This window comes from Loxodonta africana, chromosome 4 (assembly GCF_030014295.1).
Source record: "Loxodonta africana isolate mLoxAfr1 chromosome 4, mLoxAfr1.hap2, whole genome shotgun sequence".
Lineage (NCBI taxonomy): Eukaryota > Metazoa > Chordata > Mammalia > Proboscidea > Elephantidae > Loxodonta > Loxodonta africana.
The window spans coordinates 191,444,435-191,470,751 of NC_087345.1; the positions used below are offsets into that span (position 1 = coordinate 191,444,435).

At 42.2% G+C, this 26,317-nt stretch overlaps 1 protein-coding gene across 7 annotated transcripts in view; it reads left to right on the top strand.

The window, feature by feature from the left end:
- EPC1 (enhancer of polycomb homolog 1) overlaps window positions 1-26,317 on the top strand; it is a 105,744-nt gene that overhangs the window by 20,806 nt on the left and 58,621 nt on the right. For 3 of the 7 annotated variants that reach the window (XR_010321981.1, XR_010321979.1, XR_010321980.1), the window contains exon 1: window positions 8,494-8,954. The exons of 1 other annotated variant lie outside the window; for it this stretch is intronic. Coding sequence is in view for 2 of the 6 variants with exons in the window: in XM_003420722.4 (XP_003420770.1) it covers window positions 8,802-8,954 (153 nt within the window). In the remaining 4 variants the exon portion in view is untranslated. Of the gene's footprint in view, window positions 1-8,492; window positions 8,955-26,317 lie in introns of those variants that run through there. 3 more of the 7 variants (XR_010321978.1, XM_003420722.4, XM_003420721.4) reach the window with 2 other exon arrangements.

A 26,317-nucleotide genomic window follows, 5' to 3' on the forward strand; every position in this document is an offset into this window, starting at 1 on the left:
CCTATAATCTCACTCCCCGTATCTGCAATTATCCACTTTCCCTTCCCCAACAAGGAAGACAGGAGAAATTGGATTCAGAGTGTTTACGCAATTGACACAATGTTACTCAAAGTGTCATTAAGAATAAACATAGTGAAAGTAAAACATTTTATTTCACTATTATTCATTTATTAGATTGAAAGCAAGATAATTCTGTAACCACAGTTTCAGAAGGTAAATAAAAATAATTTCTTTATTCAAGTCATAGAAGCAATAGCAACTACAACTCAACAATATTCCTTTTTGCTAGAATGTCCTCTTCCCTTTGAATCTGTGTCTACTACCCTCTAAAAAATTTGACTTAAGTCTTCCAATATACGTTTCTACTTCATTAAGAATTCTTCTCTTGTTCCTCCAAGTTTCATCACCCAAGTCCTCATATATCATTTATAACAGTGATTTGTATGTGTTCTTTACTAAAATTAATGCTCAAGTAATATATTTGTGTTGTGTCTATTCAACTGTAAGTCACCTAAAGGCTGGTATCTTTTCTTTCTGTCTTGTTTTTATCCTCTTTCCCGTTAACAACCCTGGACTAGCACCTGGGCTACAGTATCTCAATGGGTCAAGAGTGATTTAACATAATCAAGTTAAATATTACCAAATGCTTTTCCCTTTTTTTTTTTTTTTCCTAAACAGATTTTTATTCTTCTGTCAAATTGGTGGAAAGTATGGTATGGAAAAGACTAATAGTTCCTCTATTAAGCACTAAACTGTTATTGTTCAAGTCAGAATGATTTCCTATTTTTGCCTCAAACCACTTCTCCTGCAACTGTGCTTGGTAGTGTCTTCATTAAAATGTTGCCGCTGAGGACTCCACAGCTGCCTGCCAGCCTGGTGAGGACAAGAGCAGATATAGCATCTAGGAATTAAGGCAGGCACGTTCTAAAAGTGGTCAAACTTACCCATCCCCCTTTTTTTGGGGGGAGGGTTCTAAATTTTGGTGAAATCTTTGCTATGCTCTGAGTAGTCCTTAGGATTTTACGTTACAAAATAAAATGTATTGCATTCTTTTTTTTTTTTTTTTTAATCCTTATACTGTTGGAAACATTCTGTAGATTTTTAAAAACTTGGATTCATCTTTATAAGAGTTCCATTCAGAATCGTGCATTGTTTATTCCTTTGTTCACTTGTTTAAGTTCATGTTAGTAATAAAATTAAACCGAAGTAACTAAGTCCATCCTGCTACAGTTCACGAGGATTGATAATTTTCCCCTTATTCTTTTAAGGTAGGAATGGACTAAACGCAAAGTTCGTTGCCGTTGAGTTGCTTCTGACTCATAGTGACTGTATAGAATACAGTAGAACTGCCCCCATAGGGTTTCCAAGGAGTGGCTGGTGGATCCGCACCGCCGACATCTTGGTTTAGAGCCAAACACTTTAACTAGTGCACCACCGGGCCCCCAGGAATGGACTGGATAGCTGGATATCCTCTGAATGCCTTTATTTGATATCAACATGTTGTTGCCGGAAACCCTGGTGGCATAGTAGTTAAGTGCTATGGGTGCTAACCAAGGGGTCGGCAGTTTGAACCCGCTGGGCACTCCTTGGAAACTCTGTGGGGCAGTTCTACTCTGTCCTATAGGGTGGCTATGAGTCGGAATTGACTCGACGGCACTGGGTCTGTTTTTTTTTGTTTATCTTGTTAGCTGCTGTCCAGTTGGCCCCCGACTCTTGGTGACCCCATGTACAATGGAGCGAAATGCTGCCTGGTCGTCCCTATGACTGGTTCTCGAGCAGACCCTTGTGATCCCTACGGTTTTCACTGGCTGTGTTTTGGAAGTAAATCAACAGGCTTTTTTTGTAATCCATTTTAGTCTGGAAGCTGTGCTGGAACCTGGTCAGCAACATAGCAAGATGCAAGCCCCTACTGACAGATGGGTGGTAGCTGCATGTCAAACACAGTGCTTAACCACCATGTACAGAATTCTATGCATAAATCAACTCTTTAGAGAAATCAGTAGTTCACATTTCTGTGGCACTCTTAAGAATATTGCAATGCAATTGTAATATTTATTTTCCAGCATTTCCTAAATGAAAGAAAAAGCACATCAGAAAGGACTTCTAGTTTTTATTTTCCTACATGTTATTCTGGAAGAATTATTTGCTGCCATTTCTTTATAAAGCTTATAAGGAAAATAAAAGCAGAAAGTTGAGGAAAAAATGATTATTACTTCAATTACAAGCATATAAATTCAGTATTTAGTACTTTTGCAAATCATTTCACGTATAGCACCACACCACTTTTTAATGTTAAGAGATAATTGTGCATACACGTTTTAAGGAAATGAATTTCACATTTTCCCAATTAAATACAAATGCAATATAACTTTGCTATTAACTCAGTGAGACTGAGGATCACATTAGTCTTGCTTATCATTCTTTCTCCAGCCGAAACCACTTGGCCTAGCCATTAGTAGACATTCAATAAATATTTGTTGAATGCTTGAGGAAATGAAGAATTTGGACTCCTGTTACCAAAAAGGGTACTAGGAATTTTTTTTTTTTTTTTTACCATATTGTTCCATTGAAGAGAATATGACTTCTTTACATCATCCATTCTTTCCCACCTTCCTTCTTGCCTCATTGGAAGATGTCACTAAGGCTAACATACTCATGAGCCTCTCCTGTTAGCACACGAAGGTGTCCATGTTTCTCCCATCTTCAAAAACAATAAAAACCCTTGCCTCCTAACTACGTCTTTGTCTCTCTCCTCCTTTTCATTGCCAAGCCTCGATATCTCATTTTCCTCACTTCTGGTTCATGCCGTACTTCAGTCTATCTTCTGTGGCTTCACCCTGGGATCAGACAGCCAGGGATTTGAATTTCAACATTGCCTCTTAGTAGCATTGTGACCATAGGCAGGTCATGTAATTTTCTAAGCCCAACAGGACACACCTCATAGGACCATCATGAAGATAATTTGAGATAATGCATGTAGGGCGCTTCCAAATTGCCTGGCACATAGTCTAAGTCTGTAATGTTGTTGTTGTATGCCGTCCAGTCGATTCTGACTCCTAGCCACTCTGTGAGACAGAGTAGAACTGCCTCAAAGGGGTTTCCTAGGCTGTAATCTGTACAGAAGCAGAGCGCCAGGGCTTCTCTCCCGTGGAGCGGCTGGTAGGTTTGAACTGCCAACCCTTTGGTTGGCAGCCAAGCACTTAACCATGGGGCCACCAGGGCTCCTTTAAGTATGCAATAGATGGTAGTTATTATTTTTACTAATTGAAAGTGTAATAGGACTTTAGAGATGAGAAGACAGGTGTAGGCTTGAGAGTATTGTTTTGAGTTTACCTAACAGCTCCCTCATTCTTTGTATTAGGAAATTAGGGCCCAGAGAGGTTGATTAGTCAAAGAAAGTTTCATGGATGAGGTGATACATGAATTGGATTTTGAAGTATAACATTATGTCTGTTGAGTGTTTGGAACCCCTGACGATGTAGTAGTTAACTGCTATGGCTGCCAACTAAAACGTTGGCAGTTTGAATCCACCAGCCACTCCTTGGAAACTCTAAGCGGCAGTTCTACTCTGTCCTGTGGGGTTGCTATGATTCGGAATCAACTCAGCGGCCATGGGGTTTGGTCTGGTTTATTGAGTATTTACTATAACTTATTGGCTTACAGTTCTGGAGGCTAGGAGTTTAAAATCAAGGTATCAGTCATGTTGATTAATTGCTTCTGAGGGCTCTGAGGAAGAATCTGTTCCATGCCTCTCTCCTCTTTTCTTGCAGTCCTTGGCTTACAGCTATATTACTCTGATTTCTGCCTCCATTGTCATATGGCTGTCTTCCCTCTGTGTGTGTCTCTATGTGTTCCTTCTCCTCTTTTACAAGAACACCACCCAGATTGGATTAGGACCCACTTTACCCCAGTATGACCTCATGTTAGCGTAACTGATAACATCTTCGAAGACTATTTCCTAACAAGGTCATATTCACAGGTACCATGGGTTAGGACTTCAATATACCTTTTTGGGAAACACAATTGAATCCATTAGAACCTGGGTTATATCATTTAATCCTGAAAACATTCCTGCGGAGCAGGATTTTGGTAGCTAGAAGTAGACTGCAATCTGAAGAGAGAGGGGGAGGATAGGGAGAAAGAAATGAATAAAAACCTGGAGGCAAGAAGAGACTCGATGAATTTTGAAGACAGTGATGAGACTTACCAGGTCAAAGCGAAGGGACTGTCTGGGACAATAATGACAAAGATGTTGGTTTGGGAGAAAGTTTGGGAGAGTGAGACAAAATTATGTGAGGCCTTGACAACCACACCAAAGGATTTTACATTTTATTTAATGAGCAAAACAAAGAGAAATTATACGTCTATGACTTGAGAAAGGAGGATACAGAGTGGAAGTAGAAATTTTGGTACCCGGATTTGGTGGCAGGCATTCTGCTGTAAAACCCCAAGGGCACAGTGTGTTTGCTCATATCCCCAGAACCCACAGCCTCTACCAGTCACTACTGGTTACCACTAGTCATAGTTGCCTACAAACAAACACTTTAAGAAAGGTTTATTGAAGGAATGAATGAATGAAATAGGAATTGGATTGGAGGTTGTTTCTAGGTGTGAAGTGATGAGAGCATGGTCTGTGTTTAAGACAGTGGGCATGGAAATACGTAGAGTCAAATCCTAGAACCATTTTCAAAGAAAAAATAATAGGATTTAGGGGATGGATATAACCTACTGGGCATAAATTAATATTTAGAGCCATATTTTAGGTTTATTATATACAGCAGCAGCGTACTTGCATTTGACACATTGTAAGTTTTTTTTTTTTTTAACAGAAATTTCGTATTTAAAACAAATCACATTTGAAGGGTGAGGCTATTATAAGTAATTATTATCACCATAAAAACTTACGTTTCTTTACTGTCTACTCATATTCCCTCCACCCAACTTCTTAGCAGTTTTACCTCATACCTGGAGAGTTGTCCTTGTCACCCACTGAATGCTGGCCAGAGTAAACCTTCACATCCTCAAACCTACCTGGCAGTTGCCTCCTCCCACTCTCTTGTTCATACAGTTTCTTCCTCCCACGAATACCCTTTCTTCTACCACTTCATTCCCATGTCCAGCTGCCATCCTTCAAAACCAAATCGTATGTCACCTTGTCTGTGAAGTCGAATGAACCCAGCTGGAACCAACTGCTCCCTTTTCTGAACCCCTACAGCACTGCATTTGGTTATCTAGGTATCTCTTTACTAGTATCTTATTTGTATTTCCGAAACGATAGCACTGTGTGTTGCTTAGTTATTCAATAAATATTTGTGGCATGAAATAAAGCTATTTTTAAATACTGCAGATCCCTTCCCAACCAAACAAGAGTTTCCCTTTGAGGAAATATTAGTTCAGTTTTGCAGTAATATACTTTTTTCTTTTTGCAATGTTTAGAATTTCACATCACTTTTGTTTGGTACATTTAGAAAAAGGTAACTTACAGGTTAGGAATAGAAAAGAAAGTTCAAGTGTAAGAAATTGTTCCGTGGGATAAAGGAAACAAACAAACAAAAAACTCAACTAAACCCTTTGTTGTCGAGTTGATTTGGACTCATGGTGATCCCATGTGTGCAGAGTAGAACTACATTCTGTAGGGTTTTCAAGGCTGTGATTTTTCAGAAGCAGATGGACAGGCCTTTCTTTTGAGGCACTCTGGGTGGGTTCGAATTACCAACCTTTCTGTTAGTCCAGTGCTTGCTTAACTGTTTGCACTACCCAGGGAGTCCCAGGATAAAGGAAGCTGAAGAAAATTAAACCTGGGCCTTCATTGCTGCACTCCTCTTCCTTAGGAGAGAGGGAAGTGAACTGAACTCATGAGGTCCTTGGGACTCCAGCCTTTGTCTCCTTGGGAACGCAGTAGAATCTGGGAGTTAAAAATCCAGGGCATTGAGAAACTGGGTGGAGAACCGATACAAAAACAGGTATCTCTTAGCAGATGTATTATCTGCAAGGAGAAAAAAAGGAAAAAAAAAAAGGCAGCTGAAATTGTAAGCGTATCTCTGAACCTTTGTGCAGGGCAAGTCTAGACTTTCTAGAGAATAAGGAACTTAGATAATTATTTTAATGAAAGTAAAAGAAATTATTCATTTCCTTGGCTTGCTCATGACTTAAGATCCTATTTTGTTCTATAAAGTCTTCCAATTGTGACTTCTACTATTAGGATTTTAAGCTGGAGAGGAATATTATACTAATTTCAGCCAGTATTTTCTGAGTCATTAAACCTCGCATCCTTGGAAACCCTCTGCGGGCAGTTCTGCTCTGTCCTATACAGTCTCTATGAGGCGGGAACCGACTGGACTGCACACAACAACATTCCATTCCCAGTGCTGGTGGCAATTCTTGAGGTTCCCAGACTTTGACATGCTCTTGTGACCCTGAGCCTTTACAGATGCTGCTTCCCTTGCCTAAGATACCTTTCTTCTCCTCATTTTTTCTTTTTTGGCAAGGTTAACGCATACTTATCCTAAAATTTTTCTCAGATATTATCTTCTCCAAAAGCCTTCCCTGAATGCTTTCATTGGAGCCACTCCCCATGATTTGGGTGCCACTGCAGCCTGTTCCCATGATGGCCTCGGCTTTCCTCATAACATTTACCACATAGTGTGGCAATTGTCATTCACAGGTCTTTCTCCCCCACTGTGCAGGCTCTTACTGGAGCCCTGTGAGTGCCAAGCAATCAGCAGCATACTTGGGAGGCAGTAAGCGCTCCCTAAATACTCACTGAGTGAATGCAGTCTTGGTTTAAGAAATGCAGGTGAAAGTCCTGCCTCACAGGGTGAGTTGTTACTATTGTAATTTTAGAATAATTTTGGAGAACTGCAATCTATGTCTCTCCTTGTCTTCTCCCCACTTCATGGAGTGTAGCTAAAAAAAAGCAACCTGGAAAATAGCAGTGTGCCTATGTGCCCTAAGCTAATAACAGTTCATTCCAACCCAGCATTTAAGAACACTGATTATTTTTACTATGTGGCCTCCAGCGGAAAAGCAGATTTAAAAAAACACTTTTGTATTTTGGCTAACACTTGAAACTTTGTTGCCAAACGTATCAAATCCACCCCAGCAATCTTTTTTGATTTTAACAACATTCCACTGGAAAGAGGTCTCTGGATACTGGTTTTTGCCATGTGGTGTAATAAAAACCAAATGTCAGCCATCTATCACAGCCATCTACATTTCTTCTAATAATTCAGTTATTCCTATTTTGGGGGGGGCAGGGCAGAAACACTACAAGTCTTTATATGATTCGATTTTATAAACTTTTTCAGAGAACAAATGATAAGAATAAGTGTGAGCCCATGGCTATGTTGAAGCAGCATTATCTTTCGGCACAGAAAACTGGGAGCTGAATATAAAGAATACGCAAAAGTCCACTGCCGTCGAATCGATTTCACACTCATAGCAACCCTATTAGGACAGAGTACAACTGCCCTATAGGGTTTCCAAGGCTGTAAATCTTTGGGGAAGCAGACTGCCACATCTTTCTCCTGCAGAGCAGCTGGTGGGTTCCAAGCCTTGACGGTCAGGTTCGCAGCCGAGCGCTTTAACCACTGCACCACCAAGGCTCCCTATATAGACTTGAAAAGTTTGAAGATCTCGCTTAAAATTTTTCCTGGAGATTAGTGTCCAATAACCATTCCGTTTGCTCTAATTACGACAAAAAAGTTAATATGCAGGATTAAAAAAAAGAAAAAAAACCCACTTGGGACAAGTGTAGGATGCTTACCGTTTTTATGAGCCCAGTGGGTGGGAAACTGACCAATGATTTTATGGGGCGCCTATCAAATAATATAACCCAAAGTTTCATTAGACGTAAAAATAATTGCTAGTACACGTTCATCCAAAGTAACTTTTTGCTCCTAATTTCGTGTGCATTTTTGTTTTAAAGACATAAAACGCTGGGATAATTAAGATATGCATTCACCCACCCAGCTTAGCATCGGTGCGCATCACTTCTGAAACGCCTTTCAAGCCCCACCGAAAGTGGCTTGGGCATAGCCCTGGGCATCGCCCAGCCCTCGCGCCGGCCGCCGTCGGGGAAAGCGCCCGGGCTGCTGCGATGACAGGTGCCCGAGCCCCCGGACCCCGCGCGGGCGCAGCCCCGGAGGGAGCAGGGCAAAAAGAGCCACACGCATTTCTCTCCCCGTTGTCCTTCGAAAAGCCGGGGAGCGGGCGGACACCGGTTTTCCGCACCTTCACCCCTCAGGAAGCAGCGATAGGAGGGCGCGGGCGCGAGACAGGGTGTGCGCGAAAGGGGGCTGAGCAGCGAGAAGTCGGCTCGGACACCTGAGCGTCCCGACGTCCGGCTGTCCCGGCGCGCGGCGGCCCTGTCCGCCTCCCGGGCCGCGGAGGGCGGGGGCCGCGAGCAGCGAGCGCGGGGAGCGTGGCCGGCGGGAGCCGGGGGTTGGCGGGACGCGCGCTCCGTGCCGGCGCCCGGTCTCGAGCCCGCGCCCCCCCCCGCGTGCCCGCGCCGCTGCGCGATGCAGTGTGGGGAATGGCTGGGGTTGGCTGAAGAGCGCACAGTGGAGTTTTAATGTCCGCCATGTTGGCCATGGCGTATTGAAGAGAGCGAGAGAGAGAGGAGCGGAGCGGCACAGACTCCCACCCTCCCGGCTGCTGTTAGTGCCCGGACGGCGGGCTCTGCGCTCCGCCCCTCAAGTCCCCGGCAGCGGTAGGCGAGTGGGGACCGAACCCCCGGTTCTCCATGATCCCGCTGGCCGGGGCCGTTTCCCCAGAGCGGAGAGGTATCTGCTGCGCCTGAGATGAGTAAACTGTCGTTTCGGGCGCGGGCGCTAGACGCCTCGAAGCCGCTGCCGGTTTTCCGCTGTGAGGATCTGCCCGACCTGCACGAATACGCCTCGATAAACCGGGCCGTGCCGCAGATGCCCACCGGAATGGAGAAGGAAGAGGAGTCGGTACGTGTTAACTCCCCTGTCCGACCCACCGCCAGGCCCCGCTCCCTCTGCTGCCTGCGGCGGCGACGGAGCACCATAATCACACAAAATGGCCGCCATCTTCTCCTCCCCGCCGACACTCAGTCGCCGGCCGGGCCCTTACCCCGCCTCCCCCGGCCTCGACCCCCGGCCGCCGCGGCCCGCTAGGGCCTCCTCTAAGGCTAGCCGCCGACACTGGCCACTCGTACCCAGGTCCCGCGGAGTCCGGGGGACCCGAAAGGCACAAAGGGGTCACGTGACGAAGCTGCCGGCAGCCATTTTGTGGTCTTTAGTTCTTGGGTTGGGCCCTTCGCATCCGGAGAGGGGAACGGGTTGGGTGGCGGTGGGGTGCGGCGAGCTGGGAGCCGGGCAGGACCTGCCTGCAGGCCTCTTGGCGGGCCGCTGGGTGGCGCTCTGGGGTCGCCTCGGCCTCGCGCCGCTGCCGCCGCCGGGGCGCGCAGGGCCTGCCACCGCGGGGCGTTTGGTGCCTTCAGCGCTCGTGGGGCTCAGGCCGCGCGTCCGCCAGCGGGGGCCTCGGAAGTGCCGGTGCTGTTGACAGCAGGTCGGTCTGTCGCGGGTATTGCACATCGGCCGCGACGACTTACTTTCCTGGGAGGTTTGACCGACTTGCAGTATTCCCTTTCTGGGACTTTTGCATCCGTCCCTCTCCAGTGCCAGTTAGTCGGAGGGGTGATAAACTGCTCCCCCTGACTTTTTCTTTGATCTTTCAGAGTATGTTGCCGATTTGCTTGGGGTACGTGGCTCTTCGAAAGGCTGTAACTTTGTTATTTTTTCTGTAACATGTAAGTTTGCCTGCCTTCTGGTCTCAGCCTAAGGGGAGAAAAGACCCGATTTAAAGTAAATGTCATAGATGTGGATTTCGAAAGAGGGTCATTTCTCATCCATAACTGAGCTGAAAATTAAATCACTGTGTTCACAGACGTCTTAACATAAGGCGATTGAAATGTCTGAAGTGGGTGGGTTTCAGTATTTAAATGACTGTTTACAGCTAATAGACATTTTGCCATATCTGTGGCTTTACCGTGTTATGGAAGTTGAGTTCAGACGCAAGGATAATAGAATGTCCCTCTCATTTCCCCCAGATCCTTGACAGTGTAACTTGATGACTTCTAATCCTAAGGAATTGCATACCTTGGTTTTCAGCCATTTAAACAGGGCGCAGTGTATTGACAGTTCAAGGAAGTCAAGGAGTCGCGGATTTGTCTGCTGCAAATTTGTTGTGGAAAATTGTAATGCTTTCATTTGGTACTGTAAGAATTTTAAATGTAGTAATTATGCTCTGTAATGTTTTTGAAAATAAAACTGTTTAAACCATTTGGGTTGTTTAACCTTTTAAAGTAAAATAGTTGTGGCAGTTAAATGTTACTTTTGGGTAGTGTCTTAAATCTAACTTTAAAGATAAGCTAAGCGCTAAGTGTATGTAGTAGTTGAGATTGTCTAGTGCAGTACTGACTTTCAGCACCTTATCTATGAGACAGTACCTCTTTTTTTTTTTTTGGCTTGTATCAACTTTAGAGTAGAATGGTGCCATTTGTTTATTTTTAAATAAGTGATTTGTTTTTAAAAATTAAAGCACTTGTGACTGCAGAATCTTGTCTTGGTTTTTTGTTTCTAAGTTTTACAGATAATATTTTCAAGATGGGGTGTTGGTGTTACATGGTCTTTGAAATTAATTTCTAGTTTTTGTTTTGCAGCCAAGGGCAGACCCTTGATTAAAGCTGGGTAGCACTACAGTACACTTTAGAAGTTTAGTTTTGTTTCTGGGAATACTTTGAGCAGTCCCAAGAGCTACAATCTAAAATCAGAGCCAAGTTTAACTGAAGCATCAGTGCTTCTTAAATTTACAGGTAATTTTTGCTCACTGAAATAATTTCCACATTTTATAGTGCACTAGATATCATTCCCTGGTGGTGTAGTGATTAAGAGCTTGGTTGTTAACTAAAAGGGCAGCAGTTCAGATCCACCAACTGCTTCTTGGAAACCCTACGGACAGTTCTACTCTGTGTCATATAGGGCCTCTGTGAGTCGGAACCGACTCAACGGCACATAACTGCAACAACAAGACATTTTTTCCATAACACTATCCTTTTCATCATCTGTTTAGAATTTGTTCCACTTTACATCCAACTGAAACTGTATGACCAGAGAAGCACGTTGTTGTTAGATGCCGTCAAGTTGGTTCCGACCTGTAGTGACAGAATGTATAACAAACACTGCCTGGTTCTGCGCCATCCTCACAGTTGTTGGCATGTTTGAACCCGTTGTTGCAGCCACTGTGTCAGCCCATCTCATTGAGGATTTTCCTCTTTTTCACTCACCCTCTACCGAGAATGGTGTCCTTCTCCAGAGACTAATCGATCTCTCCTGATAACGTGTCCAAAGTACATGAGACCAAGTGTTGCCATCCTCGATTCTAAGGAGCATTCTGGCTGTACTTCTTCCAAGACAGATTTACTCATTCTCCTGGCAGTCCATGGTATAGTCACTCCTCTTCACCATCATCAGAATTCAGATGAATCAGTCGTTTATCTTTCTTATTCATTGTCCAGCTTTTGCTTGCATATAAGGCGAGTGAAAATACAATGGCTTGGTTCAGGCACACCTTAGTCCTCAAAGTAACATCTTTGCTTTTTAACGCTTGAAAGAGGTCTTTTGCAGCAGATTTGCCCAATGTGATACATCGTTTGATTGTTTGACTGCTGCTTCCGTGGGCATCAGTTGTGGATCCAAGTAAAAGCAAATCCATGCCAACTTCAATATTTTTCCACTTAGCATGATGTTGCTTATCGGTCCAGTTTGTCATATTGTGGTGGCTTGCATGTTACTGTGATGCTGGAAGCTATCTCACTGGTATTTTGAATACCAGCAGAGTCACCAGTGGTGGACAGGTTTCAGCTGAGCTTCCAGAGTAAGACAGACTAGGAAGAAGGACCTGGCGATCTAAAAAAAACTGGCCAGTAAAAGCCTTATGAATAGCAGTGGAACATTGATACAGTGCCGGAAGATGAGCCACTTAGGTTGGAAAGCACTCAGATAACGACTGGAGAAGAGCTGCCTCCTCAAAGTAGAAAATGAAGCAGAGACCTGAAGAATAGATACTGAACTCAATAGAAGAATGTGAAAAGTACCAGGTAAACAAGCTGTTGTACAATCCCGTGGTTCATGCTAGTAGTAGTCGGCCATGTAGATCATAACACGGTATTGAAAATAGCATGTTATACAATATTGAAAGTGTACGCTAGGCATAAACAAAGATAATTGAATTCTGAGTTAACCTTAGAAAGACAAACATTTCAGTTTGCTGAAGGATTTTGTATTATAAAGAAGAGGGACGAGGGGTTAAGACAGACTTCTGCCATTGGACTGACACATTAGTTATTCTGTTTACTAGGTTCCAGTGACCTAGAACCTGAATTTAATATCTAACTTAGAAAAAGTATATAATCCTACGTTGGTCATGAAAGATAGGGCAGATTTAGATTAAGACAGTTTATTATATACCACCTCATTAATAAAGCATTTCATGATCACAGTGTATCTGCAACATTGTCATGGAAATATGCTTAGTAATTGTTAACATATTTTGTTTCTGTGGTAAATTTGATAGAAATCTAGGTTTTAGCACTGAAAAAATAACAGTATTAATGTACTTCCATGTAACCCATTTTAATACTAGTATAAGCTGAACAAACTGGCCTAGTTAGATATGTTTCTTAATTTTAAAGAATGGCTTTAAGTAGCAGTCCCTTACTCCACTCTCCCCCCGCCCAATTAATTTGGAGGTAAACAATGTTACTCAACTTTAGAAGCTTAGTCATTTGCCAGTTATTTTTTAATTACTGTTGTAGGATTGGAAAACAACTCTATATCGTAGGAGTTAGGGATTAGAAGTCTGAATTGTGGAATGTAATGTGTTGTAACTTGCTAAGTCAAAAATAACAAATGATGGAAGCTTTGTATTTGCTGAATTATAGAAGTCATTTTCAAGGCATAGGGAAGCAATAGACTCTAAATTCTGCATATGAGATAAACGAGTCACTTTTTGCGTAAAAAAAAAAAAAAGACAAAAATTTAAACAAATTAGACCCAGATGAGGATAGGAGAGGGTAGGGGGAGAAGATATTGCCTCATAGTAAGTTGAAGTTCAGTGGCACAACATCACATTTAATTGAAAGGGTAACTTATAAAAAATATGAATACTTTCAAGTGCTTTTGTTAACATTGATTTAGTCTTGTTAAAGTTGGAATTTTATGTTGTTACAGTTCTTTATGGATACTTCACGCTTTAGGATAGACATTCTGAAAAAGTCAGTTTTAAAGTGATAATTAGCAAGTTGGAGCTTCCTGGCTCCCTTAGAAGTTTTAACTTTTCATTGGGATGTCTAGGGTGTGTGGCTCCATTTATAAGAGTTGGAGATTTAACCTTCTACTGTTACCTGGATTGGTTTGGGTAGGCTATTCGATGTAATTAAGATGCTCTCACATTGATAGCATCCGACAGAGCCACCTCTGAGACTTAGGTCTAACCATCGTAATCCAACACCTTGGTTTAACAAGGCATAGGAAAGCGGTAGACTCTCAATTCCAAATATGAGATAAATGAGTCCTTCGGCCCAACACCAGACAGAATAGCCTGCTACCATTTCTGTCTTAGACCTGCATCCTTCTCTTCTGGCCCAGTATTACAGTGTTATCAAGGCCAAGGTAAGGACCATTTGTAAAGTGGCCAGGTGTTTTTTGTTTGGGTTTTAATCAGACATTGAGAACGTCTAATTAAATTGGAAATACTGTACATATCCTGGAAAACCCTGGTATAGTGGTTTAAGTGCTACGGCTGCTAACCAAAAGGTCAGCAGTTCAAATTCACCAGGCGCTTCTTGGAAACTATGGGCCGGTTCTACTCTGTCCTCTAGGGTCGCTATGAGTTGGAATCGACTCAACAGCAGTGGTGGGTACATATTCTGAAAAGAGAAGAAACAGTTTAAGTACTGATATTTTCAAAACTTCTAATAAAAGAATCTCTAGTTTTGCTATTTTGTGAAATAAGACTCAATCATTTTAAATGATAAGTTTAAAAGTTTATCATTTTTTAAAAAGAAATCCGAGAATCCCACCCCCTTTACAGTTTTGCAAACCGAAATTTTGAGCCGTTCTCTCTGAAGCTATGAAAATCAGTCTAGATTTCTCCATCCTGTCCACTGTCTTTAAAGTGAAGGGAAATACGTGAACTCTCGATTACAGTAGAAGCAAAGTTTAGTTTTTACAGACAGTTTGGCTTAGAACGAATGGAGAGGATTTGAGATTTTTGCGTTAAATAGGAAACAATTGAGATAAAATCAAAGAATTAAGAAGCAGTAATAAAATCCAATTTCAGCTTTCTACTGTGCCCAAGATATTTTAGAATAGTAGTTTCCAAGTTGAGCTGCTGTGGAATACATGAAAATGGTTCTGAGTGTTGATGAATTTCCACAATATGCATATAAAATTTGGTGATGGTATTTTTCTAGGGAGAACATTCGTATTTGTCGTCAGCTTCTCAAAGCCATTGTAACGGGCCAGGGCAGGGCAGAAAGCTGAGGGTTGTGATCTACTGTCCTAGAAATTTCACAATGAGTCATTTTGGTTTTATCTTACTATAAACCGAAAATCCAAACCCATTGCTGTCGAGTCAATTCCGGCTCATAGCGACCCTATCGGACAGAGTAGAACTGCCCCATAGGATTTCCAAAGCTGTAGTCATTATGGAAGCAGACTGCCACATCTTTCTCCTGCAGAACGCCTGGTGGATTTGAACTGCTGACCTTTTGGTTAACAGCCAAGCTCCTAACCACTGCGCCACCAGAGCTCCTTGTCTCAGTATGACAGTTATTAAATAGACTTAATAGTAGGAGGCAAGGAGCCTTGGTGGCGCAGTGGTTAAGCACTTGGCTACTAACTGAAAGGTCAGTGGTTCGAACCTACCAGCCACTCTTCAGGAGAAAGATGCAGCAGTCTGCGTCTGTAGAGATTACAGCCTTGGAAACCCTATGGGGGCAGTTCTGCTCTGTCCTGTAGTGTTCCTGTTAGTTGGAATCAACTTGATGGCAGTGGGTTTTGTTTTAAGTAGGAGGAAAACTGAAAAAGGATGTAAGCAGCCTGGGAAGAGAGTGAGAACTAACTACAAAAGGAATCGTGAAAACTTAAGTGCCTAGTTGTCTAAAGAGTTAGTGTTTACTTTTAGTGATATTTAGTTTTATATTTGATACTCAGTTTGATATTTAAATTTTTTTGGTTAGTACCATTAACTTAGACCCCATTTTCTTATAAAATGACAAAATAATAAAAGCAAAAGGTCTTATGTATCTAATGTTTAGGAAGCATGTGCTTTGTAATTAGCAACAATGTTAAAGTTAATATGGGGTAGCTTACATTTTGTAAACAAAGGGTAAAAAGCCATGCTTAAAGGTTCGTGAATTTGTGAATAGGATTAAATATAAACCAACACTTAGTATTTTATTAAAAATGGACTGGGTTTTAGTTTTATATTTTGCCTTCTACTATATCGACTCGACAGCAGTGGGGTTTTTTGTTTTGTTTTGTTTTATATCATAGTATTTAGTAGTAGTAATGGTAAAAATTCCTGGGTGGGGCAAATGGCTCATCTACTAGCCAAAAGGTTGGCAGTTCAAACCTGCTCAGAGGCATCTTGGAAGACAGGCCTGGCAATCTGTTTCTGAGGGTCACAGCCTTGAAAACCTGTGGAGCAATTCTACTTTACACACATGGGGTTGCCAGGAGTCAATTGATTTGATGGCAACTAACAACAGCAGCAGTGATGAAGTAACATATAGAAGCCGTACATATAAGATCCTGTTTTTAAGTGATTATCAGTAATGGCAAGAGTTTAGTTTGTATATATAAAGGTATAGATTCTGGCTACATTTGTGACTCAATTTTCCAGAAAAGTTAAGGGCATTTAATTATTAACAGAAGTTGGTTAAAACAGTAATTTCACTGTATAAGATCACTATTATAAGAAGTTAAGAAATAGATTAAATTGAGAAGAAAACATTCGTTCGTGGTTATGAGGAGGGAAGGAGGGGGGGTGGGAGAGGGGTATTCACTAATTAGATAATAGATAAGAACTACTTTAGATGAAGGGAAAGACAGCACACAATACAGGGGAGGTCAGCACAATTGGACTAAACCAAAAGCAAAGAAGTTTCCTGAATAAACTGCTTCAAAGGCCAGCGTAGCAGGGGCAGAGGTCTGGGGACCATGGTTTCAGGGGACATCTAAGTCAATTGGCATAATAAAATCTATTAAGAAAACATTCCTCATCCCACTTTGAAGGGTGGCGTCTGGGGTCTTAAACGCTAGCAAGCAGCCATCTAAGATGCATCAATTGGTCTCAACCCGCCTAGATCAAAGGAGAACGAAGAACACCAAGGACACAAGGCAATTATGAGCCCAAGAGACAGAAGGGGCCACATGAACCAAAGACTACATCATCCTGAGACCAGAAAAACTAGATGGTGCCCGGCTACAACCCATGACTGCCCTGACAGGGAACACAACAGAGAATCCCTGAGGGAGTAGGAGATCGGTGGGATGCAGACCCCAAATTCTCATAAGGCCAGACTTAGTGGCCTGACTGAGACTAGAAGGACCCCAGTGGTCATGGCCCCCAGACCTTCTGTTGCCCCAGGACAGGAACCATTCCCAAGGCCAACTCTTCAGACATGGGTTGGACTGGACGATGGGTTGGAGAGGGATGCTGGTGAGGAGGGAGCTTCTTGGATCAGGTGGACACTTGAGACTGTGTTGGCAACTCCTGCCTGGAGGGGAGATAAGAGGGTGGAGGGGGTTAGACGCTGGCAAAATGGACAGGAAAAGAGAGAGTGGAGGGAGGGAGCGGGCTGTCTCATTAGGGGGAGAGTAATTGGAAGTGTGTAGCAAGGTGTATATGGGTTTTTGTGTGAGAGACTGACTGGATTTGTAAACTTTCACTTAAAGCACAATAAATATTATTTTTAAAAAAATCACTGGCAAAAAAAAAAACAACCCAGTAATTTCAAAGCAGAGGGTGGCATTTTAAAAGGAACGATAACGTGGAATGATGGTATAGTATTCTACTTCTTGGAAGAGAAGCCACAGGAAGAACTAGAATATATTCTTAAAAGTACACTTCTTAAAGTGTGACATAACTTTTCTATAAAAATAAATCTCAAATTATAGGAGAAATCAGTGAGAAAGCAATTAAGTAATTAAAATGTTTTAAACAGTTTGCTAGAACTGCTTTCACTTAGTTACTTGAAGTCTGTGTTTTCAGCACATTTATAAATTGTGACAGTCTTCAAAGACTGATTATAGGTAATGATTTTGTGCTATCACAGTATTTCAAACATAGTGGAAAGGGAACTTTGCACCTTTAAGTACGTGAAGTGAATTTCATTCACCAGCCCCACTGTAATGGATTAAAAATGAAAACAATTGTACTGAATAAATCTGCGTTGACAGATATGAGTTGTTGCATTGAGGAACAGGAATGTAATCAGTTCTTTAAAAGATAGAGCCCTTCCTCAGTTATTCACTGTAATGGCGGTTGTTTTTAAAGTGTATTAGCTTTGGATATGCGTTGTAACATAGGTTGCTGAACTTTGAGACATATTCTTAAAGCAAATTTCGGTTGACTTTCCCTAGGTGAAGCAAGTACTAGGTAGCTGAACAGAAAATAGGAAGTGGCTTTAGAGTGAACCCAGTGGCAGAGATAACCTGAGATTTAAAATGTGTTGTGGATGATTTAATATAGGTTCAAATCTTTTTGTATATTGGGATGAATTGTTCTGATAATTTGGAATCACAAATAGCAGTTGTGTTTTCTCTGAGAAAATGTACCTTGGCTTTGTGGACTTTAAGAAGCCGCTCAGCCCCCTGGAATGCACCTACTCTCTTTGTGTGTTAAATAGTAGTAACGCACTTCTTCCTTAAAGTATAGCTCTAAGGAGTAAGGTAGTGTTTGTAGAAACGCCATACAAGTGTATTTAATTATTTGCAAACACTAATTGAACGTTTAGAACGGCCTTGTTTATTTGTTGGTGCTCAAAATTACTTATTTCATATACTCCTTTGTATTTGGGGTGTTTTCTATTCTTGAAGAGCTGCCGGATATAGTTGTGGAAAATGGTGTCTTTAAGTTTAGGCAATTATTAATTGGGAAAAGCATCAAACTAGGAGTTAGTAGACCTAAGTCCTAATCCATCTTCTGACACTGTGTGTGTGTGTGCGCATGTGTGCGTGTATGTGCACCCACATCCAGGTTTTCTTAACCGTAAAATGAAGAGGCTGTTGTTGGGTGCTTTTGAGTCTATTTCTACTCATGGTGACTCCATGTGACAGTAGAACTGTTCCATAGGGTTTTCCAGGCTATAATCTTTACAGGAGTAGACTGCCACATTTTTCTCTTGTGGAGAGGCTGTTGGGTTCAAACCACCAACCTTTCAGTTAGCAGCTGTGCGCTTAACCGTTGTGCTACCAAAACCAAAAAGAAAAACTAAGCCTGTTGGCACCGAGTCCATTCCAACTCATAGCAACCCTGTAGGTGAGAGTAGAACTGCCCCATGGGGTTTCCACAAGCAGCTGGTGTATTCGAAGTGCTGACCTTTTGATTAGCAGCCGAGTTCTTAACCACTGCATCACCAGGGTTCCTTAAAATGAAGAGATAGGCCTAAGTTTATTTCCCTACTGTAATGAGTATATTGTGTTACCAGTATGTTTAAATACTGTTTCCAAATGTATTTCATGTTTCTGAGGCATTAAATCTTGAATTAGTGAATGACTCGGTTTGCGTATTATGCAAACATAGTTTATGCAGAAGTAAGAGTGCCTGGATAATTTGCAGTTTAGTCCTGCAAGGCTCAAAATGGGCCAAATTCTAGAGAACTTAAGGCTATGAGATGGGTGTAGTAGTCAGAGAACGCTTTTATTATTATGAGAATTTGAGATTAGAGCCAAAATTGTGTAGTAATGGTTACAAATATGTATAGAGGCCAAAGGTAGAACAGAACATGTAAAGTCTGAAGTAAGAATTCAGTCATCGTTCAGATAACCAAGTAGAGATTTTTGATAGGGGTACATCATACAAAGACTGGGAAATATAGATAAATCAGTTTTTTTCATTTTTACAGGAAATATTTGTACATTTGCTGTGAGCCAGGGATTGTTAGAGGTGCTGTGGATACAGCAGTAAACAAGACAGAGTTCTTTTTTTCATGGATCTTACCTTCTAGAATGTAGGCACTGGGAGGGTAGGAGTTTTTGTCTGCTTTGTTCACTCATGTGTCTTCAGCACCTGAAGTAGTTCCTGGCACCTAGTAGGTATTTGGTATTTGTTTAGTTGAATGACTGGATTCTAAAGGGAGGAGACAGGAAAATAAAATGAATAAAATTAATAACATGACTTTTATGGGGCAGTGGAACAAGGTAAGAGTATTTCAAGTGGAAGGAGGAGGATAGAGTTTTCTTTGGATAGATGGTCAAGGAAGACCTCTCAGAGAAGAGAACATTTGACCTGAAACTTAAATGAAGGGCATGAGCGAGCCCTGTGAAGATCTGGGTAAAGAGTATTCCAGGCAGAGGAACCTACAGGTGCAGAGGGCTGGAGGTACTAACAGAAACAAGGCCAGTATGACTAGAACAAAGCGAACAAGGGATTGAGTTGTACGAGATGAGGACTCAAAAGGTAGTCAGGAGATCCAGGTCATTGAAATGAAGTAAACCATTGGAGAGTTTCAGGCAAGGGAGTTACATGATGTGACTTAGATTTTTTCAGAATTATTTTGGCTACCATGTGGAGAATGGGTTGTATGGAGCAGGAGTGAGAGGTGAATGGTGTCTTTAACTAGAGTGGTTGATAGTAGAGACGGAGAGAAATGGATGGATTTGAGGTACATTTTGAATGTAGCACCAACGGAACTTGCTAATGGTTTAAATGTACTGGATAGGGGGAAAACATCAAGGATAAGCCCCGGTTTTTAGCTTGAACAGTTGGATAGACAGTTGTTTGGGCCATTTACTGGAGTAGAGAAAATTGGGGGGGGGGGAATGGAAAGGTTGGACTGACTCAGTTCAAAATGCCTCTTCTTCAGATTTAATTGGGTATGTGATGAAAATGTATCACTGGAACTAATGGGCTCGTACCATAAAACTGGATGGCTATGGCATGTAGGTGGTATTTAAAGCTGTGTCCTGGGGCTCAGGGAGAGGAGGAGCTATTAGGTTGGGAAGGAGAGGGAGGGAAATTGCTTAACCATGTGCACTGAGAAGACGAGTTGAGTAAGGAAAAATGACTTTAATTTGGTTAGATATTGATTAGATATATGCCATTGGCCTGTTTCGGTATAGTAATGGCAAGGAAAGTCCAGTTGCAGTAGAAAAAATAATGAATGATGTAAAACGGAGACATAACAAGTATAGAAACTCTTTGGAGTAGCTCTGCCATGAAAGGAAGAAGAAAAAACGGCAGTAGCTTGAGGGGGCTATGGGATCAACAAATAATTTCTTTTAAAAATGAGAATTGGTGAATTTCAGCAGATAAACAGATGAGGGAAATAAACAAAAGTGAGCCCTATGATAGCCCTAGTTTACTGCCTAGAGAGAGTTTCCAGGCTGCAACACAGGAAGGGAGGAATCCCAAACAGACCCTGGCACCCTCATTCAGTTGAAGAGACTGAGCTAACAGTTTGGGGAGGCCAGAGTGGTAGAGCTCAGGGCAGAGTACCAGAGCTCCAGAGAGGTCTCCTTGAGTCTCTAGCTGAACATCGATGTGAGAATGTATGTGAGAAACTACCAAGGCTGGTGAAGAAGCAACTGGAATGAAGTAGGAGAAACAGTTCTGGGACCTTACAAAGGACCAGGAATATTGTACCCCCACTAGCCAAGAATGGGGAGATATAGGGCTTCAGGTAGAGCTCTCAGAAAAGTTAATGCTTCAGTAGTGGGGCTAAAGACTGTTCTGGACTCACCTTAACAAAGATTAGAATCTAGCCTCAAAAGGATCAAACTAATTTTAGTTACTTAGATGTGTCTCAGAACAAAGCCCCAAAATACTTAAAGGAATACTAAAAGAACCGACAGTATAAAGCTCAAATGGTATTTAGCATCAAATCAAAAATTACCAGCATGCACAAAGAAGCTGGAAAATACGACCCATAACCTGTTGTTGTTAAGGTGCCATGGAGTCAGTTCCAGCTCATAGCAGCTCTGTAACAACAACAGAACACCACCCGGGCCTGTGCCATCCTCACAATCTTTGCTGTTTGAGCCTGTAACGGGGTGGGGGGTGGGGGGATCAACAGAAGCAGACCTAGAAATTACCCAGGTAATAGCTGTTTTAACATTTTTTTCTACTAATTCTATCATAAAAGTTACTAGAGCTAGTATACTACTTAAAATAATATTGAAAAAGGATGAAATTGATGCAGGAAGAACAAATGATTTTTTAAATGCTAAGGCCTTAGCGGGAGAGGGAATGGGATCGTGAGCACAAGTGGGTAGTTTGGTTACTAATTAGAGCAAGAATACTTTTTCCATTTGAAAAGTAAGGAAGGATGAGAAAAGATGCAGGTCATTTGGTTGTATTGGTGATGGGAAGATGATGTAGTTTTATCCTATGATTCTATTTTCTTTATGAAGTGTGAGGTGAAGTCATCACCTGAGAATGAGGCGGGAGGGACCAACCTTCAGGAACGAAGGTATGTATGGGAAAGCTAACGTACTAGAGAAATGTATTAAGATTACTGGATTTGGTGAAGGTCCAGTGCTTGTGTTTATTTAAAATGAGACCAGGAGGCTCACTTGGGCAGTTGAATGCAGTAACATTAGTCAAGTTCAAGCACAAAGTAGGTAGATAGTATGGCTTATCTAGGAGGAGCTCTGGTGGTTAAGTGCTCAGCTGCTAACCGAAAGGTTGACCATTCAAACCAACCCAGTGGCTCTGAGGGAGAAAAATCTTATGATCTGCTTCACAAAGATTAAAGGCAAGAAATTCTATGGGGCAGTACTCCTCTGGTCGCATGGGGTCTCTGTGAGTTGGAATCACTCGACAGCACACAACATCATCACCATCTAGGGTTGAGGTTGTCCCAACAAATACAAAGGAAGAAGAGAGAAATGAGGAAATTAAAAATGCGAGGTATATTATTGTGTTAGATTTTGGAGGTGGCACACTTAGTGAAGGCAAGATCTGGGGTTTAACAGGAGTGGTGACTGAGATGGAATAGAGGAAAAGATCAGCGTGGGTGTGTATAGTCCGTATAGATATTGTCATTACTGACGTCAGAAGTGTAGTAGTGGGGAGGAAGTCAGTGAGCTCTGTGGCTGAGAGCAACTGAATGTGTATGACAGTTACAGGAAGAGTGATGGTAGGAACTTTCGAGAAGTTGTGTTTTTTGAAAGAACAACAAAGAAGAGACAGTATAGGACTGGCAGTGGCAAGCAAGGAGGGTGAACAGTGACCCCATGTATAAGTATGTGGGTATGGAAAGATAAACAGCTGCTCGAAATGGCTGCAGGTAGTACTGTTTCTGAAAGATACTGCTAGGCTTTATTTATGGCAAGATGGTGAAGGGAACATTGAAAGAAAGAATTTGAGAATATAGAGAAGGGCTTATGGATACATCTTTATTCCAGAGAACAAAATGTCAGGGTTTGGGGAGATGGGGAAAGGTAGAAGATTGGGTCAGATTAGGACATACTGAGAGCAGAATGGTGGTAAGAGCCAGGGTGATGCTGTTAAGCCTTGGACTCTGTTGGTAATGGATAGGAAGAGTGATGGGATTTATCCAGCTGATCTCAGATGAACGAACAGTTCAAAATCCCTTCCTCCTGGATATTTTGAATTACTCCATGGGTGCATTCCTGCAGCTAGTGATGGTGTGATAGCCTGAAGGAAGGGCAGCCCCTCCTAGATAGAGACTGGTGGCTAGATGAAGGCTAAGGAATATCTATCACTCCGCCTGCAAAGTTGTGTGAATATTTTTATAAAAAAAGATTTTTGTAAACTTTCATGACCCAGTAAATGGACCTCTTAAGGGTCATTATTGAATATCTGAGACCTCTCCCTCCTGCAGTGGTTCTCAACAGGAGCTGTACTGTGCCCCTACCCTGAGGACATTCTGGAAATTTTGGGGGTGCTTTTGATTGTCAGAAACCCTGGTGGTGTAGTGGTTACGTGCTACGGCTGCTGACCAAAGGATCGGCAGTTCCAATTTGCCAGGCGCTCCTTTGGAAACTCTGTGGGGCAGTTCTACTCTGTCCTATAGGGTTGCCATGAGTCGGAATCAACTCAATGGCACTGGGTTTGGTTTGGTTTTTTTGTTTTTTTGTTTTGTTTTGATTGTCACAACAACTGGAGGAGGCTACTGACATTTAATGAGAGGGGCCTAGAAATGATATAAATCTCACCATGCAAAAGATAATCTCGCAAAACAAAGAATTGTCCATGTGACTTTTGACTATCCCTTAGAATGTTCCTGTAGGTGAAAATTTCTAATAATCTGAGTCTAGGACTTAATTCAGCCTTACAAGTAAAGTATTTTTTGTAGTTTTGATTATACTAAGTTTCTCAGGAATGCAACTTCTGTATAAACTGTGGGGATATTGTACTTTATTTGGTGCAGAACTTTTTTTAGGAGCTGTTGACCATTTTGGGAATCAGTCCATCAAGCACCATTTGTGGTCCTGAGTTGACAGTACTACTCAGCTGTATCGTGTCTGCTTTCTTAGCTGTTGGATTCACAGTGATTCTCTACAGACATATGTGCATCTGTGATGACTTCATTCTGTCTTCATGGGTAGACAGACCCAAGCAGTTATACACTGAAATATCTGTGTCACAAATTGCTTTCCTTTTATTTCTTCTTTGTTCTACAGTTAAGTCTTTGGATTGATTATTTGAAAAATGTGCTTAACTATAATAGTGAAGGCATATGAAAAGAGGGAGCATTGGGTCTGATAGGGTTGAGAACAGCTACCTCTACTGGGTTCAAGACATGAGCTGTGAAGTTAGGTTTTAATTAAAGTTCTGGTTGTACCACTTACCCATGTCTCTTCACATGTGGTTAAGAATTAAATGAGATCCTGTGTAACGTGTAGGCAGCATCCTGCATTATATATAGTAAGTGCTCAGATCTTTCTTTATATTTTAGTTTCATTCTTAGTTCTTAAAACGCGTGTGTGTGCGTTTTAGGTAGCTTGAACAGTTTGCAACATATTTTCATCATAACAAGTAATTTTTTTATGGAGCGTGTCATGGATTGAATTGTATCCCCCCCAAACGCATGTCAGCTTGGCTAGGTCATGATTCCCAGTGTTGTGTGATTGTCCACTGTTTTGTCATCTGATGTGATTTTCCTGTGTGTTATAAATGCTATCTCCATGATGTTAATGAGATGGGATTAGCAGCAATTACATAGACTCAATCTACAAGATTAATCTACATTTTAAGCCAATCTCTTTGGAAACATAAGAGAGAGAAATGAGCAGAGAGACAGGGGGACCTCCTACTGCCAAGAAAGCCACACCAGGAGCAGAGCTCATCCTTTGGACCTGAGGTTTCTGCTGAGACGCTCCTAGACCAGGGGAAGATTGATGACAAAGACCTTCCACTGGAGCTGGCACCCTGAATCAGACTTGTAGGCTCCTAAACTGTGAGAGAATAAATTTTTCTTTGTTAAAACCTTCCGCTTCTTCTATTTCTGTTCTCGCAGCACTAGATGACTGAGACAGAGTTTGGTACTGGGAGTGAGGTGCTGCTCTAACAGGTACCTAAAATATGGAAACAGTTTTGAAACTGATGGATAGAGGATTCAGAAAGAGATGAGGAGAGCTGTTACACTGGAGATTGCGTAGACGGTGAGAAGTGGCAGAGAAGCGGCGGTGGCGGCAGCAGCAGAACCGAGGGACCAGCGCTCGATGGCACTGATGCCAGCCCACGGGGTGAGAGCGCTGAGTGCCTTCGCACAGGAGGCTTCCTGGCGGAGAGTGGGGTGCCTCCAGGTACTTACTGGTGGAGCTAGGCCTGCCAACCCGTGGAGCAAGAGAGCTGAGTGCCTTCTGGCCAAAGTTTACTGGCAGAGTAGGGTGCCTATAGGCATTTATTAGTGGAACTACAGAGCTTTGGAACACTTACTGAGTGTGGCAGACTTGGGCAGAGAGGCCAAGGAACACAGGAAGCAGAGCTGCCTCAGTCTCAAAGGTTATGGCCACTACGTCTGGGTTCTCAAAGGGTGGAGCCATGGCCTCGGGTGTTTCTAAGGGTGGAGTCACAACTCAGATGGACTAGGAGAATGGTGCGCCTAAAGCCGAGGGAGCAGAGTTGCTGTCCCAGTGGGCCTGGAGGGCAGAGCTGAAGCCCAGGGCCAAGGGGGCTTCCACTCAGAATCTGGAGAGTATGGCCAATACCTAGAGTCTGGAGGGCAGGGCTATTATGTAAATGGTCTCAGAGAACAGAGAATTACTTTCAAGTCTTGAGGGCTAATGTAACGTGTGCTGCCGATTTGTTTGGTGCCTGCTATGCCTTCTTTCCCTCCAATTTCTCCCGTTTGTAATGGAAATGTCTAGTTTGTGCCTGTTCCACCATTGTACTTTGGAAGCAGATAACTTGTATTCTGGGTTTCACAGATGAAGAGAAATTTTTTGGATTTTGGAGTTGAATTAGACTTTTGCTATTGCTCTGATATTATGGGGTCAATACTTTTTTACACATGAATTTCAGGGGGCCAAGGGTGAAATATCATGGATTGAATTGTGTCCCCCAAAAACATGTCATCTTGGCTAGGTCATGATTCCCAGTATTGTGTGATTGTCCACCAGTTTTGTCATCTGATGTGATTTTCCTATGTGTTGTAAATCCCATCTCGATGAAGTTAATGAGATGGGATTAGCAGCAATTACATAGACTCAATCTACAAGATTAATCTACAATTTAAGCCAACCTCTTGAGATACAAAAGAGAGAAGCAAGCAGGGAGACAGGGGGACCTCATACTACCAAGAAAGCCACACTGGGAGCGCAGCTCATCCTTTGGACCTGAGATTTTTGCGCTGAGAAGCTCCTAGACCAGGGGAGGATTGATGACAAGGACCTTGTCAGAGGGAGACAGAGAAAACCTTTCCCGGAGCCGGCACCCTGAATTTGGACTTCTAGCCTCCTAAACTGTGAGAGAATAAATTTTTCTTTGCTAAAACTATCCACTTGTGGTATTTCTGTTACAACAGCACTAGATGACAGAGTGTATCAATAATGGATATTGGGTTTCTTATATTTCCTGTTGTATTTATGATATA